General features: G+C 40.6%; 1 protein-coding gene across 3 annotated transcripts in view; it reads right to left on the bottom strand.

The window, feature by feature from the left end:
* Meis1 (Meis homeobox 1) overlaps positions 1 to 20058 on the bottom strand; it is a 140861-nt gene that overhangs the window by 106703 nt on the left and 14100 nt on the right. For all 3 annotated transcript variants that reach the window (XM_085829096.1, XM_085829095.1, XM_085829097.1), the window contains one exon: positions 1473 to 1584. In XM_085829096.1, coding sequence (XP_085685222.1) covers positions 1473 to 1584 — 112 coding nt within the window. The remainder of the gene's footprint in view (positions 1 to 1472; positions 1585 to 20058) is intronic.

The following is a 20058-nucleotide window of genomic DNA, read 5'->3' as shown; positions in this document are numbered from 1 at the left end:
AAGCAAACAGAACGCTAGGCTGTGACCCCTGTAGCAGCTCTGGGCTGTAGGAAAAAGAATTTAGATTGCATTCACCCCTTTTGGAGAACTCATAGTGTAAAGTGGAATTGTTCAGATAGAAAGTGCTGACACTACCCTCGCTTTGAACAGCGATGCTGGAACACAAAAAGGCACACTTGGAAGAGAAAAAGAAAGGCCTCTCGGATTTATACTGCATATCATTTCCCAGTAAAAGTCAGAGGTCAAAGGTTACCTGCTGCTACCTCAGCTCTAGGCTGCCTCACTATTCCAGCCTCCATTTTTACTAGGCTTCTACTCCTGATGAAGTCAGCAAAAAAATTTTTGGAACAATAAAATGTCTCCAGTGCTCAATTTGCAGAAGTTATTTCTGAGGCGAGGGGAACACCACACATATGCCTTTAAAAACAAACAAACAAACAAACAAACAAAAACAACCCTTGCTCCTGGATTCCAATCAATCATGCTAAATCCATTGTAGACTATGCAGCTCTAATTGGTGTCTCCCAATTAAGTTACAAGACTAAATTCCTTTCTTGCTGAATAACACTCCAGTAAAAATAAATAAATAAATAAAATTAAAAAAATTAAAAAATCACAAAATCAAATTTTAAAATTGCACCTACTGTGGACTCAGGGGCAACGTTCATAGTCAGATACAAACTTTTTAACTTTAATTTCATTAATTGCACACAAAATTCTTAGGAGCAAGGCTCTCCCCTAAAACCTTTAGCTATTGAGTCTCCTTGATGCTGAAGACTACTATGATGTGTAAGCCTTATTTTTCACTTGTTATCGTAAAGCACGTATGTCCATGAGCACCCCCTGTGTAGACACAAATATGCTTCCAAAGAGTGACACAAAGGATGTGGCTTCCCTCCTGTGTCTCATCTGGCTTGCAATGAAGCTACACATCCAAGAGAGTCAAATAAATCAAACCAGAAAAAAATGGCCCCGGTGCAGAGGGAAACCTACCATAGGTTGTCAAACTGCCTTCTAAGAATTACCCCCAACACACACACTCTACTTTTGGGAATGCTGGGATCAAACTAAGGGCCACGTGCTTGCAAGGTAAACCCTCTACCATTGAGGTAGGTGGCCAGCTCTTTCTAAGGATCTTAAGATGACAGTGTTTATTTGGACTCTTCATGGATGCTTCTTCCTGGTCCCTTGGAGAGGGCCCAAGGATGCCACAGCAGGGCTATCTGGGCATATTTGAATTCCTCCTATATTTCTCTAATCTTGCCTCAGTTGATTCGTGAAGGTGACCAGGTGACAGGCAACTGGAATGGCCCTGAAGAGTGAGCCAGAGACAGAACAAGATGAACAGATTCTCACAGTATGTGGGATTTATGCTGTCAGAGAAGCTCTATGAATAATAACTGACTTTCTGACATTTTTCAACCCTTGACCACAAAGCAAGAAGCAAGGGAGAATGAGAACACCTCTCCTACCTTGCTCACTGCTGTTATCCCCACTGTGTGAAGTATGGCCACCGCTGGAAGGGCCCGGGGTTCCTCCTGAACGAGTGGATGCCGTGTCATCATGGTCTCTATTCCAAGAGGGCTGTGGGGCACAAATGAGACAACTGAGTAAAAGCCATCTGTAGACAGGGTGTGATCCCATTAGACAAGGATAAACTGAGGAGGGCTACAGGGACACCATGACATCATTCCCAATCTTCAAAACTGCTCCTAGCTCAGGGCTACATAGGTCATGTTGAAAAACTGCCAATTTCAGCTCCCAGATTCTAATAGTCAGGCTGTAAGTAATTGAGTGCTTTATTAACAAGGAAACTATTTCAGCCAAAGGGGGCATTGAGTCTAACTACACCTTAACCCTCTACTACACTAAAAATGCCAAATGGGGGTACTAGTCTTTAACACTGTGCTCCCAGAGGCCTCTGCTTTATTCTAGGAGACAAATCTGTCAGGGCTTTCAAGATCTCACAATCTGACCTGGTCCATAATAGCTAGTGTGTCAGCTGTTTGCCTGATGGTACACCACAAATGGACCGGGCACAGAGACAAAAAAGAAAAGCTAACAATAGATTCACATGGACTGTGTACACTCAGCCCCATGCCGAGCCTTCTTGTACTATTGAACAGAAAACAGATGTTGCTTCTTATCACTGGGTGCATTTGAAAGTAACATTCAGATTGGCTGTAAATTCAATTCTTAGGGAAAACAATCATGGTGATACTTCTTCCAAATCTCTCTTTATCACCAGAAAAGACTTGAATGAGCTTTTAGTATTTGCTTTCAAAACCAGCCTCATGAGTCACTGGTCATTCCCCACAGTAGGAGGGATGCAGGATAGAAAGCTGGCTCTTGGCTGGGAAGTGATGTTTGTCTTCAAGATTATTAGTGGAAAAGTAAGATGATCTTATGTGTAAAATATGTCTACATCATTTCAGTTATAGATAGTCATGGCTCATGACTCTGTTGTAGTAAAGTTTATTGACCCTTCCACAAGTAGACGATGCCTAGCAGAATTACTGTTCTTTGTTTATTTCCTGAAAAGCATTTACCCATCCCAGAGACAATGAGAAGAGCTGAGAAGAGCAAACTATTCAGACATCCAGGGCCAAGAAAACGAAGATCTTGCCCACAAGGCCTGCTGCACTGGAGCCCCAAGAGGTATCCCCCAATGGACACTCACCCCACCCTTGAAGGCCTGAGGACTGCTGCCACCCCCAAATGGAACCAAGCCACAGAGCACATCACTTGTGTGTTTAAGTCACCCATTGTACATATTCTCAAAAACAGTGCTAATTGATGTGTGGATTCAGTCATTGGGAGCTATGTGAACTGTGAAAGGAGAAGCTGCCTGACATGGAATGTGGTTTTTTGCAGACACCCATTTTAAAGCATCCCAGAAGAATGCTGTAAGATGCAATCTGGAACACATGCTCAGAATGCAAACAGTTAATGCATAAATTTTCAGTTTGTACAACTGCAGCTCTAAAAGGGGGACTTGTTTATTCAGAGCTCTGCAGAGAGAATGGTACAGCACCCAGGGGACAGACAATGCCAGGCACAAAACCCTGGTGCCTCGACATGTAAAAGGATGTTTTTCTGTGTGCTACAAATCCCACTTGAAAATATAATTAGAAGGAGAAAATGGCAAACTATTGCATTAACTGTAATTGAACAAAAGACCAGCAAGGCGTGTGGGAGGCTGCAGGAGCCCGTGGGAGTTTCAGGATGCAGGAGATCCAGCGAGTGACGTCTCCTGGGCACTCTCATTTTCTTTATGTTGTCCCTCACCACTATTGTTGACTGGTGATCTGACTTGTAATTAATAGAAAGGCTAGCAATAACAAGCTAAAATACAGAGCCACAGCCTAACCTCATCAGAAACACGGTGGTTAATCTGATTAAGAGCAGGACTCCAAAAAGGTGACTTAGAACCAGGGTATCATTCCATGTCAGGCAGGAAACTGCCCTCCTTTCTGCCACAACAGACCTGATATACTCACTATCTTTTAATGAGCTCCGCTGATTTATTCAGTTCGGCTCCACTCCCTCCCCCACTTCTCTACTGTGCAGGATGTAGATTAATTCAATGCTTAATTGTTTAGTAAATTCAATTTTCCACATTCTATTCTGCATAGCTTTAGCTAAGGTTCTTAAATCTTCAGCAGTGAGCCCTGAGCTCAGTGTTTGTGGTCTGTGCCCACCTTTTTCATTACCGTTTTTCTTCATCCACCACTTAATTCACCATGAAAAGATTTTCCTTGCTGGAAATTCTGATTCCGCTATGATCTGTGAGGCATTCCGATTCATTGCATTTTCATTGTGTTGGGTCTTAGATGCGGGCTCCTCTTTTCTCACAGCTATGGCCACATTATACAGGCATTCATGCAAGAAGTGTTGGATTCCACCTCAGTTTATCCAAATTTCGTGCAACCTATATGTTTAAATTTGTGTGTTCGCCAAAAGGTGCCCATAATTTCCAGCTAATATCATTCTTCTGAGAGCCTTCCTCTCCCAGGAGGCCTGTGAATACTGAGCGCAGCACCTTGCGATGAAGTCTAACTTTTGTGGCCCTTCCTTGAATTAGCATCATGTATTAGCATTTCCAGAATGGTGTAGTCACATGAAAGTGAGCATCAGAAGAAATCCACAGGGTTACCAAAACAGAACGAGAATTGTGCTTACTTCAGTTCATTAAGCAAGATTAAAGTCCAAGTGCCAGAATCAGCTCATGAATGCTTCCAGTATAAATATGTAAGAGAGCCCTAATCAGAAATAACTCCCCCAAAAGCCATCTACCAGGGAGTTTTAGTTATAACACATGTCTCTGACTATATGTGGTCTCACCAAACAGCAGCATCATTTTGGAATTAAAATATGTGCATGTGATTAAGTATATAAATCTGTGAAGTTGTGAGTTGCTTGGGGCCACTTGGAAAGTAAGGCTGACAGAATAAAATCAACGGTGTGTTCAGTTAGACGCACAGCGAATCTTAGTCATGACCCTAAATTAAGTCTCAAAGAAGCTTCGGTGTCTATAATTTCAGAATGAGAAATGGCTATATTGTCATCTGTGAGAAAGTCACTAAGACAAAGGCCCTAACCTGAAGTCCAATTACCACCTATGGAATATGTCAGGGGCAGAGGGGCATCTGTTCTGTTAATTCAGATGTTTATGTACATACTTATTTGCATATTTTTCCTACAGGGTTGGGGGGATGTCTGTAACTGTCCATCAGATCTCAAGGGAGCATGTGACTCTAAAAGTATAAGAATCATCAGTAGAGGAGATACTCATAGGCCCAGACACAAAGCTAGAGAGGAGAAGACGTCTGACCTCACTGAATCTCCACGTGCAGGATGGCACAGTGGTATTCTCCAAATAGGGCTTGACTGTCATAGGTGGGAAGAGGCAGTTGAAACTGGCCCTCTAGCAGAAGTTCCTCTCAGTTAATGTGTAAATACTATATGTTGCATATAAAATAACCCCATTTGTGTTTCTAATTCTAGGGCCTCAAAAAGAACAATTTGAAATATTTGAAGCAAGCAATTGTTTTCACCATCTTCTCTTGCTGTAGCAGCTTAAAGGTTTCTGGTTTTTGTTTGTTAGTTGTTGTTTTGTTTGAAGAAAAAAAACTCACTTGGTTTGTTTTCTTTTCAGTGTTTTAGTTCTGGTACTTCCTATTAAGAGAGGGTTGTGCAGGCATCTGGTAGTGGGCAGACATGACCTCTCCTGACTGTAGGCCATTTCAGGACAAGGACAGTAACTCAATCTGCCCAAACTGCTCTTTTAAGACCTTGGAACAACCCACAGCTAAAGCTGAGGGAACTAGCTAGAATCATTGTTTCTGACTTTCCCAGCCCTATCTCAACAGACTGCGCATTAAAGCACACTGGCTCTTTCCATCTCCGCCTTAGACTCTGAGATATTTTGAGGCCTCTTCCTACCTTGGACATTATCCTTGGACAACTCCTTTCACTAGTGTAAAGTGAATTAGCACAGATATAGACTAGGCTTGTCTCTATGGATTTCTTCTCTGCTCTTCTGACTTATATGAACAACAGTGTGATCGACCACCTCTGTGTGAAAATGCCTGCTTCACTCAACAAGTCCAAGGCTATAACCTCTTTCCCCAAAGCCTCCTTCCTTTTTTTTTGTTTTTTTTTGTTTTTTTTTGTTTTGTTTTGTTTTTTTTGATTTTTAATATTTTTATTACATATTTTCCTCAATTACATTTCCAATGCTATCCCAAAAGTCCCCCATAGCGCCCCCCACTTCCCTACCCACCCATTCCCATTCTTTTGGCCCTGGCATTCCCCTATATTGGGGCATATAAAGTTTGCAAGTCCAATGGGCCTCTCTTTCCATTGATGGCCGACTAGGCCATCTTTCGATACATATGCAGCTAGAGACAAGAGCTCCGGGGTTCTGGTTAGTACATCATGTTGTTCCAACAATAGGGTTGCAGATCCCTTTAGCTCCTTGGGTACTTTCTCTAGCTTCTCCATTGGGAGCCCTGTGATACATCCAATAGCTGACTGTGAACATCCACTCCTGTGTTTGCTAGGCCCTGGCATCGTCTCACAAGAGACAGCTATATTTGGGTCCTTTCAGCAAAATCTTGCTAGTGTATGCAATGGTGTCAGCGTTTAGAAGCTGATTGTGGGGTCAAAGCCTCCTTCCTATTCATTATTTTGCTTCTTTGTTTAAGGACAGTCTCACTGGATGGTCTGGAGCTCATTGTGTAGACCATGATGGCCTCAAGCTTACAGTAATTCCCCTGTCTCCACCTCCTGAGTGCTAACATTGCAGGTATGCAGCAGCTTGGTTTATTCTGTTTTATTCTCCATCCTAATTCATATCATACCATCCTCCATGGTAAAACCTCAATAACCACTTGTGCCCCTCCCCCTCCCCTCTTTCCATAATTATGAGAGTCATCATACTTTATCCACTTTTATCACTAAATAATTGTCACACAAATCTCCCCAGCTAAGGAAGAACTGAGTTTCACTAAAGCTTGAGCCCCATGAAGGCAGGAATGGTACTGTTTTTCTCGCCATTAGGTTCTGAGTATCAAGCATAGCCCTGTGATGGTGCTCATGAAATGATGCGGAATGAACTGCTCCCTACTGCCTATGGAGTACAGTCTGAGTTCATTAGCCTGATTCACGAAGCCTGCAGAGCCTCTCTGGGGGCCAGTCTTCTCCTTGTTGCTATATTCTAGCAAACCCTGCCACATGTGATCACTCCAAGCTTAATCCCTTCCTCCTCTCTCCATGATGGCCTGCCCTGCCCTGTAAGACCCAGGCACTAGTTTTTCCTTAGTATTTAAGTCTTCTCTGATACATCTATGCTGTCCCTGGATGAAGCTTTTCCCTCTAGAACACTCAAACAGCCTCATTTCACCTGGCACACTTCCTACCTTGTTGCTTTGTGGTAGTCTGCTGTGCCCATCTACAAGTCTCTGCATTGGATACTTCAGAACATGTCTTATTCATCTTTTGTTTCCTATCCTAGGAAATGTTTTTATGATAACACACACAAATGATTTTAAAGTAGCTTCTGCATGTGTCTGTCTGTCTGTGTCTCTCTCTTTGTGAGCATTTGAGAGCAACTGCCCATGGAGGTCTTAGATTCCCTGGAGCTGGAGTTACAGCAATTGTGAGCTACACAACATGGATTCTGGAAAACAAACTCTGGTCCTCTGCAAAAGCACAACATTTAACTTCTGAGCCATCTCTCCAGCCCCACAAATGTTTTTTTGAGCAAATGAATAGATTAATAAATAGACGTGGATCTCTACCTGATCTCACACCTGATATTGTGAGTGTTTATGTTGAACATTACAAGACAACCACAGGTATTTGAAGAATCTAAATATGTCTCAAATACTTATATATACTGTAAAAATATATTAATATCTAGTAGCATATCACAGAAAGAGAAGGAAGGAAGGAAGGAAGGATACAGAATTAGACAAATCAGAGAACCTTGGTGAACTACTTACACAGTTTGAGACAAGTCACAATTTCTCTTACCTTAATGACGTTATATGTAAAACTGAATTTTACAAAATGCCCCTCCCTGGAACAATTGAAAGGAAGAAAGGTGCAAGGAGGAGGGTTAACGAAGGACAAGGGAGGGAATGGAGAGTAAACATGAGTACGATGGTATATATGTATGAAATTTAAAAAAAAAAATCACAAAAGAAAACCTTAAACCTGTGCACCATGCAGATATAGCATAGACATGCTTCAAGGATACAGGACGTACTCACTAAGTGACAGCACTACAGGTCTAACAGGAAAGTTAGAGACATCTACACTCGGGTGTATCCCCTCCACTCCCACCCCTGTCAACCCGACACAAGCAAGAGTCAGTTGGGAAGAGGGAGCCTCTATGGAGCATTTCCTTAATTAATGACAGATGTGAGAGAGCCCAGTCAATTGTGGAGAGCGATGCACCTGAGGAGGTGGTCCTAGAGTTTATAGGAAACCAAGATGAGCAAACCATAAAGCAAGCCATCCAGCAAGCAGTGTTTCTCCACGATCTCTGCTTCTGTTCCTGTTTCCAGTTTCCTGCCTTGAGTTTCTGGCTTGGTTTCCTCTGATGATGCCCTGTGTCATGCAACTGTAAACTTTATAAACCCTTTCCTCCTCCATGTTGCTTTTGGTCATGATATTTATCAAGCAACAGAGAAACAAACTGAGCTAGGCCATCTCCCAGCTGGTCTGTGCCCAGAGAACGCAAATGGATCTTCCTTTCACCTCAGAATAACATTATTTCACAATGGTATGCTTGTTCCCACCCTATCAAGTATAATTTGATATCTAATGTTATAAATTACTTTATAGTATTCAAAATAATGTGATGTTTTCTCTCTGCTTATCACTCGTATCAGAATGATGTTAAAATCCTCTTTTCTAAACTAAAATTAAATCTTTTTTTACTGAAAAACAATAGAGACAACTATTCCCTCCTGGTCTTTCTCAAAAATGGTGGAGAAATGAGTCATGATATTGATAGAGAAGAGGTCTCCTGGCTGCTATGGAAAGTCAATGGAACAAGTCGGGTTCAAAGTTGAAGGGTCATTTACACCCGTGAGCAGGCACTCACTGGGGACAGACATGTGCTCTCAAACCACCAGGGCTCTCTAACAAAGAATCTCTAATGACTTGAAAGAACTGGCACCTTTAAATTCTGTCAAAGGGCAGAGACTGAGACTTCCCGATCCAGAGAATCCTGATCCACATAACACACGTACTCACATACTTGATGGTCATATGCACATCAGATTCCCATGCCTACACATGCCATGCACACCTGCACACACATATCACACTTAGCCATTATCATAGAGGATGGAGTTGCCAAATGGCACCGCCCCACCACACCAGGAGAGCCAGAGCTAATTAATTAACCCCAGCTCTCTACTGCCTCCAAGGTGTCTTTCCTAGATCTTCACAAGCACATGGTATCCGCCAATATATTTCTTGAGAAACCCTGTAACCAAAACTACCATTCAAGGAAAAGGGCCAGAAAGAAGCAAATGCCAAGAAACTGGTAGGAAGGAGGAGCCAAGCAAGTCACTTCAGTGGGAAACAGAATCCTATTTACCAGTGTGGACTTGAAACAGGGGAATGAGGGATGTGGGGATGCTCCTAGGTGTGAGGATAGACTGGCACTCCCACTGCTATCCCTGCAGGCCCCATTTGCATCTGCTTTAGAGCCAAAACTCCCTGTCAATCACTAAGCCCATTGAGCCACTATTTATTAGACACCTGCATTTTGTAGAGATGAGGGAGGGATGTTCTTCTAAGTCTACATCTTCTCAACTTAAAATATAGATAATTAAGGAAAAAAAACATAAAATTCTTTATAGGCATTTAAAAAGATTCCTGGAACTCATTAAACAAAACTTAGCTAACCAAAGGAAGTTTGGGCTGTCAGTATGCTTTGTTTTGTTTTGTTTTGTGTTTGTTTGCTTGTTTTGATGGAGTAAATCTGTGTCTTCCCCCTTTATGCTTTTAGTTGTTTTTCAATGTCAGAAGCATTCAAAACATTAATACTTTGATATACACAAAAGCTTTGGAGTGAAGGTCCACATTAAAGTGTTTTAGGGAGGGGCTGGAGAGATGGCCCTACAGTTAAGAGCACTGATGTCTTTTCCAGATGACCTGGCTTGATTCCCAGCACCCATATAGAGGGTCACAACCATGTGTAGCTCCAGTTGCAGGAAATCTGATATCCTCTTCTAACCTCTGCAGATCTGTATGCATGTGGGACACAAACAAGCATACACAACAAAACACCAACGCACTTAAAAATAATGATAAGGCTTAAAATATTAGAACAGTCTTCAGAAATGATTTAAACATTAAACAGGGCACTTGAGATTAAACATTTCCAGGCCCACATCTCCAGCTGAAGGATAACAAAGAGTGGGAAACAATTGCTGGTGACAAAGAGTGGGAAACAATTGCTGGTGACAGAAGGTTTGCTTTATTATATTTATCTTACTTTACTTCATTTCACTTTATTTGTGTGTGTGTGTGTGTGTGTGTGTGTGTATGTGTGTGTGATGCATATGCCTACTTATCTACTTGTGCAACACACAACTACAATGCCCCCAGAGGTCAGAAGAGAGCATTGCAACCCCTGGAGTTGGCTTTAGTGGCAGTTGTAAAGGTGGGGGGTGAGGGGTCATCTGGGTGGCAAGTGTTCTTACCCATCAACTGCTTTTTAAAACGGTGTCTCCTGGGCACGCTCAATCCTACTGTCTTCACCAACTCATTGGTCTCTTCTGTTTCCTCTCTCCCTTTACCTTGCTCTCTTACCTTCTCTAAATCTGAAGGTCTGAACAGTTCTTTGTTTTTGAGTCAAGGTCCTTCACTGTCCAGGAACTTACTATGTAGACCAGACTACTCTTGACCTCATAGAGACACACCTGCTGAGTGCTGAGATCAAAGGTCTTCGTCACCACACATGGCTAGGATCTTCCTGTGTTCCTATTTAAGACTGCAACAAAATGGGCTTTTACTTCACTACTAGAGGCCCAAGGGTTAATTTTGGAGACTAGGGCAGATGGTAAATCTGTGGTAAGGCAATGGAAGTCCAGCGTCCTCTCTCAGGGTCTGTGGCTGTCACCAAATGATCACACTTCCTCTGCTCGCAGTCTAGACACATATCTGGTTGGCTATCTAGTCATTCATTCCTTAGGTGCAACACCCGCTACCTTGGTGCTAGCTGGTATCTTCATGCATAATACAAGTGTGAAACCTTGATGACTAAGCAACTTTATATGCACGCATTTACATTGTGTATATATTATTTGTTATTGTATGTGTGACGATATGGAGCCAAAGCAGGTAATTTGTGGAAATAAAGACAGCATCTGTTGAACTGAATTCTATATTTCTTAGTTCATATATACCACAAATAAGTTCTGCAAATGATACTTTGTCCAAATACTGAATCCCCTATCTCTGTGTAGTGAGGCATGTAGAGGAGGAAGAATTTTTATGTTTGTTTTTTTTTTTAAACCTTTGGTGAAAATTCTCCAAGGAGTTATTTCATCTATAAATAAAAAGTTTTCTGTCAGGTGACTGCATGAGTCCCAAGAATCATCGAAGCCCAGATGCACAAAGGAACATGTGTGCACACACCTATGCACACATGACAGCATATATCTATCATGTGCATAAGCACAAGGTAAAAAGTATAGAGTGATTTTAAATGTTATAAATTATATCCCAATGGAATTTAAAGCAGCCTGGCCATCATGCAAGACATTTAAGTCTACTAGCTGGTATATATGTCACCTAGTCTCACACAAATGTCCACGCTTCATTCTCTTCTCAGTGCCTGGGATCTGCTACCATGGCATGTAAGAGGAACAGTGAGGAGGGCGATCAGAGCCAGTATCTGTCCCAATGCTTCTTACAACCCTTCTTTCCCACAGCTGGCATCTTTTAGGTCTCTACTCCAAAATTCTCGGGACGATGACTGCACATGGTTGAGAATTTAAAGATGAACAATGCAAAGCCAAGATGTGTAAATGTAAAAGAACACCCAGAATGTTTCAAAAGCATTCCTGATGAATCCATGCAGCACTGACAGGCTCTCTGCAGCTTTTCTATTTTGAGAATCAGCGTTAACATCATTCCACAAAGACCTCCCTGTGGCCCCAGATGATAACAGGTTTCCAAATGGGGTACATTCAACAAGTTACAAGACAAACGAATACTCACGGCTAAAGGGCAGTTGACAAGTATTGACAACCAGTTTTACCCAAATCTCAAAAGTGGCATTAGGAATAGATAAGTAATTTACAGAAGGTTCAAGTTCACCAAATGTTCAAATTCTACTAAGCAGGCTGTTGGAGTGGGACCACAAGCAGTGAACAGAAGAGAAAAGAAAGCCTGATTCCAGAGAGTCTCCTAGTGAGTGTGTCTATGCCAGGGACAATGGACTGTGTCTGTAGTCCCAGCAACAGGGCAAGCTGAGCCCAGTAGTTCAAAGCCAGCATGGGCAACATACTGACAAGCTATCTCAAAAATAAATAAATACATAGATAGATAAATAAATAAATAAATAAATAAATAAATAAATCTTTCCTTTTCTTTGCTGCTTTGGAAATCATACCTTGGAATGTTAGTTCACAGCATTTAATCTTTGAGTGAAACAACAAATGAAGCCCTAATCCAACCAGCACCACTCTATTTGCAAATATTTATTTCTAAATACTTCAAGCCACACTCTGTATCTGATAGCTTTCTACTGAAATTTGTGTTGTCTTTATATCGTTTCCATTCAGCAGCAGAAAAGATTCTATAACTAAATGCTAACACACAGTGTTATAAAGTCCCTTGTATGGGACTGTTTGTTGTGTGCCAGTGTTTTATTATCTATTTGAAATGATGGTAGTCCTTCAAAGAAATTAAGATAAACTCAAAGGTGTCTTATACGAAACAACCACAAACCCAAGCTTCCTAAGCAAGCATTCTACCAGCAAGAGCACCCAATGATGCTTAAAATATTGCATCCTTAGCACACGTTATAAACAAATGCATGAACACAGCACACTCACTAAGCACAGGATTCATCCAGTACTGTCATCCAGGTTGCATCATAAGAGTGAGTTTTCAGTGGTTTGCTACAACATCCCAGAAAGTCTGAGTATTCTCTTTCTCTCTCTCTCTCTCTCTCTCTCTCTCTCTCTCTCTCTCTCTCTCTCTCTCTCTCTCTCTCTCTCTGCCTGTCTCTCTATATGCCCCCCCCTTCTGTCTCTGTTTCTATCTCTATTTCTCTCAAGAGTCTCACTACGTAGCTCTAGCTGGCCTATCATTCTGCAGATCAGGCTGACCTCAAACTCACAGAGCTCCGCCTGCCTCTGCCTCCCATTTCTGGTGTGCATCACTGCACCCAGCTGCTTTGATGCATTTTGTTCTGTTCTGTTTTGTTTTGTGTTGTGGTTTGGGATGGGTGTTTGTTTGTGTTTTGTTTGGTTTGTTTTTTGACAGCATCTTATTGGCCTCAAACTCCCTCTCATGTTGTATTGAGTGCTGAGATTACAGGAGCGTGGCACGCTCAGTCTCTTTTTATTCCATGTTTGTTAGCAGAATAATAGTGACCTACTTAAAAGTAACAATTATATTTTTCTTGAAGCTCTATAATTATAAAGTTTTCTATAAAACAATACCTGTGTCAAACAGTACCCATCTCTTTTTGTCAAGTCAATTGATGTTTTTGAAAGATGAACAGAGTGTAATTAAAAAGAAAGCACATAGTTTAATGGAGTGCTTGGGGGCACTGTTTGACACAGTTTTCGTGGTACTCCTTGGTCCTCATTAGTTCTCATGGTGAGTGGGTGAGTGGAGTTTGCCCATTCTCTATTTCAGAAACCGTGGGAGAAGCTCACCAAGGTGACATCACCTCTCAACCAAAGTCCACATTCAAATGTGTGTGCTTTGTCCCGAGACTGCATTTGGGGTGGGTGTGGGGAGGGAGATTCCCAACTGTCCAAGAGAGTGTAAAAGTTAGCAGACTTAATTGCTTTTTCTCTAGTGTTTCCAAAGTTTAACCTGGTCTACTTTTATACTTCCATGCAAGAAATAATCCCAATCTTAATCCAAGGAAGAAAAAGCGAGTTACTTTACAGTCTTGTTTTCTCCTCCCATCTCGGAAACTTTCACTTAACATTGATGCTCATGACAGTTATAGTAAAATCTCGCCTAACTTCCTTACAGATTTGCTGGAGCATTTCAACCAAGCTTGATTCTGTTGTTTCCAGGAATTTCCAAATCTTTAAGCTTCCTGACAGTGTTAAATTTGGAGATGGGGAGGAGATTTATTCACCATTTTCCATGATTTATGTCAGATATGGTCTTCAGAGAGACTCTTCCCAAGGCTGCCTGAAGTTGGACTTGAGGCTCTGTTTCCCAAGATGCCCATCTTCTCTATATTCAAGCACTTAGCTTAGAGGTCAATGAAAAAGAGTGTGGGTTCCAGGGCAGGGTGTCAACCCTGGAGGTCCCTTGTTAAAACTTTCTAGTCATGGAGGGCTGGAGAGATTACTCAGTAGTTAAAAGCACTGGCTGCTCTTCCAGAGGACCAGGGTTCAATTCCTAGCACCCACATGGTAGCTCACAGCTGTCTGTAACTCCTGTTTCAGGGGATCTCACAGCCTCACATACATGCAGCCCAAACACCAATTTATATAAAACAAAAATAAGTAAATAAATAAATCTTTTAGTCACTTAGAAAGCCAGGCTTCAGTCATATCCTGGGCTGACAAGACCTTGAACTTTTTCTCACTGTCTAAAGTATGTAAGTATCAGGTAAATGGCAAGTAGGGAGAGCTATATAATTGACACTCATTGTTACGGTGGCAAGCACACCTTCAGAGAGCCCCAATAGTGGAGTAAAGAATGATGTACCTAATGGGAAGGGCAGAGGAACTTGGAAAATCAAAATGAGCTGCTGCCAAGCCCCAATTCCAGATCCAAATGTTTATAATAAACTCACTCAGATGCAGACTGTACCTGGGCTGGAATAATTATTAGAATAAAAATATTTGATCATCAATAAATCACTTGATGAGCATAGAACATTGATCATTAGTAGACCACCACCTTTGCGAACAACCAGCTACAGGACAGGACTTTAAATGTGTCTTGACCGTGCTATTATTGAACAGAACTTGTAAAAATCCTCTGATGAGGCAAATCCATAGGCCAAGTCATCACATAAGCAGCTGCTGGGAAGACTTCATGAACAGTATTTCTTAGAAGTTTTCAGCATGGGCTAGGGGCAGAGAAAACACTGAAAGAAAGGAAGCTTGCGGGATCTATTCCTCAACTGCTTTCTTTTACAAATTAATTTATGGGTAAGGACAGTTCAAAATGTAAAGTTCCCCATTTTCCTTTATTAGAAACTATGGCCAAGAAAAACCACAATAACTAAAATGAAGATGGCCACCCTGTGTGAAGGCACATACCTTTAACCTCAGCATCCAAAAAGCAAAGGCAGGTGGACCTCTTTGAGGCCAAACAGGTCTATTTCTGTGGTTCTTAACCTGTGGGTTGCAACCTCTTTGGAGGTCACATATCAGATATCCTGCATATCAGATATTAATATTAATATTCATAACAGCGAAAATCACAGTTACAAAGTAGCAATAAAAATAATTTTATGGATGGGGGGGCCTTATAACATGGGGGAATTATTAAAGGGCACCAGCATTAGGAAGGTTGAGAACCACTGGTATATATTTTAAGCTAAAGGTCAGCCAGGGCTGTATAGTAAGACCCTGACCCCAAACCAACCAAACAACAGTAAAAAAACTGAAGCTGATCTCATAGAAAGGAATGAACGACCCTGTGAAAGAGGACAATATGCATTCACTAAGAGCAACCCCTATTACCCACTTAAGGAGAAATGCCACCCTTGCCTTATGAGGAAAACTTTATACTTTTGGTAGAATCATAGGGTAATTCCTTTAAACCAGGCAAACAATAGAATATGAATAAGTGACCCATCTACTGACATGCTCAAGAGTGAATGGCAAGGTGGCTCCTCAGAAGACTCAGGAGTGACAATCTTAAATAAAGGTACTATTCAATGACCAGTTACCCCAAATCTCTATTCTAAAATTCTCTTCAGCGAGGGACTAAAGACAATTCCATAAGTGACATAGCTCATAACATTTAAACCATTTGATGCTATTTTTAGTTTAATCTCTCCATTGCTGGTATTTGTGATTAATAAAGATTTAAGATACCATGTCTGAGTTTTATCCTATGGAGAGCACTGGTTTTGTTTGTTTGTTTGTTTGTTTTAGCTTCATGGAGAGTAATTTGAATGCTTCGATAAGCAGAAGGAAGGCTACCTTTAAAAGCCATCCAAGGGAGCTCATGAGTTACTTTGCTTTGCCCTTACATTGTAGAAATCATTAGCCCCCTCCCAGGTGGATCTCTCTTCTGAGGCCTTGCAGACAAACACTTCATTTTGTGTAAATAGTGCAAGTATGCCTTCGAATATCAGACATTGTACACCATTCAGTTTGGAATTAACTTTTCAAACCACTAAGGAATAACTTCTGAATAACAGAAAACACTACAGGTCGCAGCTAATTATAGCTTACCTATCAAATTAAGTTAATGTTAGGGAACACATCCAACAGCTGTGGAGTTTTAAGAGGTATTTTATTGTTAAGGAGGTGCATACTCTCCCATTTCTGAATCTTTTAAGAGAAGAGAAGCATTCTGTAAGTTGAGATGACATAAGAAAACAGAGTTTACATCAAACTGCTCCGTCCTTTGTCCCTTGACAGCTGTGTCAATTTCTCCATAGATTTTTATTTTCCAGAGTTTCATAATAGCCATAAAAAAGCACACTTCACTTTAAAGTGTTTCTGTGGGACATAATGAGAATGTAAATTCAGAATACAATGCCAATCATGGAGATCTGGGACCAAATCTGGACCATTAGTTAAGAATACAGTCACCAAAACTAGCCATCTGGGTACAAGAGGAAGGAAGACACGCTGGTATACTAATCTGTTCACCCAGGAGTGGCAGCCCCAGAGGAGGTGACCAAGACTGAGAGTGTGCGGTTTTTCACCTAACTATAAAGCAAATGCTAGCAGGGTTCTATGGCTTTAGTCTCTATCTATTCTTATTCTAAACGGACAGTGAACATCTTCCCTGGAGATAATCCCATGTGTGGCTAACAAACCACAAGGCAGTGCAGGTTCAAATCTCAGACAGATAAGTTTTTCAAAACAAGGAAAAACCAAAGTGATCCAGAAGAGAAATCACTGTAGCTCTTCCTCACTACAACAATCTCCAGCCAGGCATCTCTGGCAGCAGTGTGAGGAGAGAAAGCCTGCAGGACTGAGCGCCCATAAGCCACAGTGCCCTCAAAGTCACCTTGTGCTGCTCAGCTCTGATGCAAGAGTTGCTATACATTGATTTTAGGGTAATGCCAAGATCCCTGAAAATGTTACTGTCATAAATTCTAAATGACTCAGGATACCCTCTGCTTAAACTTATTTGTAAAGCAGAAGGCTGTGTGCTGTGTGGAATGGAAAACAGCCCAACTCTAAAGTTTGATTAATCTTATTAAACTATAAAAACATTGTGGTTGTCTCTAAAGTTATACTTTGCACACATACATACTGTGACAGTCCCTGACATCTGTAGAAGAACGGAAAATCCTAAATTTTCACTGCACAGACAAGTCCCTCACTTGAACATAAATCTATGAACCGTGAGTCTTGAAGTGCCAAAGAACTGATAGTTGAAACATATTTCTGGAAATTATAAGTAATACAAAATTTATTTTTTAAATTATTTATTCTCTTAGTTTATGTCTATAAATGGTTGTGAATGTCATGCAAAGAACACAAAGGCCCTGTTTCATAGCTTCAGAAAATCCTATGACCTAATTCTGGCTATAATTTGTATTTGACTATGTCTACTTATGCTAACAATAAACAACAGGAATCTAACTGAATACGTCTAGATATAAGTCGTTTTTCACAGGGGAATATACACTTTATAGTATGCTTTAGTCAATTTTAGGAACTCTGAAACAAGTGAAAAACATAATTTCACAACATTTGTACAATCATATTTTCCTTTAATGAGAGTGTATTTTCTAGATGAAGAGAAGCTGTCTAAGACAGCCCAGGAAAGTATTACCAACTGCATTAATTCTGTGCACTTGGGTGTATTAAACTGATTGAAATTAGATTCTAGTGACAAATAGTTAAACAAATGTATTCTCAGTTATTTTACAAAGTATACTTTATGCCATTTATTTAAAATGTCACATTTGTAAGTGTGGAAAAAAATGTAGCAATTGCTCCATACAGGTATATTTCCTAGAGAGGCTGTTAAAGAGTTTACAAAGATGCCCTCATTTCCATAATTCTGAAAGCACAGCATGTTAATCAGAGAGTATGGGATAGATGGTCATTTATCTTGTATATTTCATAAAGGTCCATTCTCTTTCATTTCTGCAGATTTTTTTTTTTTGGTTGGTTGGTTGATTGGTTGGTTTTCAGAAATAGGATTTCTCTGTGTAGCCCTGGCTATCCTGGCACTTGCTCTGTAGACCAGGCTGGCCTCAAACTCAGAGATCTGCCTGTCTCTGCCTTTCTAGTGAACTGAAGGCCTGTTCAAATACCACCGAGATTGTCTGCATATTTAACTTATACATGTTAGAGTCATGTACAATTGTTAAAGGATAGCAAAAATGTCAAACTTTTACTGCATTTCAAAAGCCAAATCTTAGCCTTATTATTAAAAATTGAACTGAGAGAATATGTGTTGTATGTTTTGAGTTTTTTACATTTATATTTTATGTTAAAAAATATCTTTTGTGGTTTTTGTGGGTTTGGCCTCACACGTGCTTAGGCAAGCACCTCATTGTTGAACCACACTCCATCTCCGAGTCCCTAACTTTCTTTTATTTTTAAGATTTATTTAATTTATGTATATGAGAATTTTGGCTACATGTATTTCTATAGACCATGCGCATGCCTAATACACACATAGGTCAACAAAGGAGGGCATTGGATCCCCTGAAACTGGAGTTATAGATGGTTCTGAACCATCCTGTGGATTCTGTGAATCAAACGCAGCCAGGTCTTCTCGAAGGACAACAATTGCTCTTAACCACTAAGCCGTCTCTCCAGTACCAGAGACCCTAACTTTAGACAAGCACCACATCTGGATATTTCCAGCTGAGCAGGAACAGAAAGCCTCCTGTAATTTACAGTTCTGTTTTATTCAGAATTTTCAGAAACCTTTGACATCTATACGACGGCCACATAAATGTGCCATATGCAGACACTCTCATATCTTTTATTTGTAAAGGAGTGATTTTCATAATTGTATTTAATCTGAAATATCAACTTTTTTTTTACCATAGAATAAATGGCAAAAGTTTCTGTTTCAACTAGAGCATAAATTTGAGTATTACTTCAATACAAATATGACAGATGTCATAATACAAAAAAAGAGGCCATGTGAAATGTGACAGTTGCAAACATTTAAGACTGTGTAACAAAAGTGACTGAGAATCATACCAGTTTACTGTCCTTCAACTATTTCCTTGACAGTGGAGGCAAATAATGTTGAATTATAGACTCCTTACAGGAAGTCTTATTTCATGTTCATTTTTTTTAAAAAAAATTTTCTCTGTTAGGCCCTGTAGGACTTTGGCTGCATGCCCACTTTCCTTTAGAAGTTTTTGTATACATCCTTGGCTTGTGTTTGATGATTAAATGATTATTTATTAAAACCTTTAGGGTTGGTGGTGTAGTTCAGTGGTAGAGCACTGATTTAGGTAGGGTCCAATCCCCGGAAAGACACACACAAACACACGTCTACACTCTACATTTTTGACATGTTTACTTTCCATAAGAGAATATTGCTTTTGCAATGGAAACCATAATGTTGCCAATATGAAAAAATGCTTCATCCGAATCTATGTTGAAAATATTTTCTTAATGGTGAGAGCCTTAATAAAATCTGTTATCATTCTTTGCAGTTTCTCCAAATGTACTTTGAACATCGAGGGAGGCTAAGCTGACTGTATACTGCTTAGTAGACCCCAGGCTAATACTTCAATCTATCTGCTTGGCCTTAATAACCATTTTGCAGCTACAGATCCACAAACAGTCTCATTTTTTGAGTCTGAAGTTTCCATGTGTATTTTCCCTCCCATTGCCCAGCAACAGCTGTGTTTTACATCTTTTGGGCTATGCCAAGCATTTTAAGATATGAATATATAAGTGTCTGAAAACAAAGTGATTCAAAATTTATTGTCAGAGTTGGACAGTTTTAGCATATTGGCTGCCTTTTGGAAAGGAGAACCCACATTTCCATCCTTTATTTCCTGCCCCCCTTCTCTTCCTTTAGTATTAGTCCAATCGGCATAGTGGGCACAAGTACTCTATGTACTTCTGAATGGTGAGCAATGGAGCCATTCCAACGGAGAAGAATGGCTGTTTGAGTGACCTATTGCCTCAGAGCTAGTTAAACCAG

Source organism: Mus caroli, unplaced genomic scaffold (genome assembly GCF_978045245.1).
Source record: "Mus caroli unplaced genomic scaffold, Mus_caroli_1 scaffold_13, whole genome shotgun sequence".
NCBI lineage: Eukaryota > Metazoa > Chordata > Mammalia > Rodentia > Muridae > Mus > Mus caroli.
Note: the sequence above shows the minus strand (reverse complement) of the source record. Positions and strands in the feature narration are given on the sequence as shown.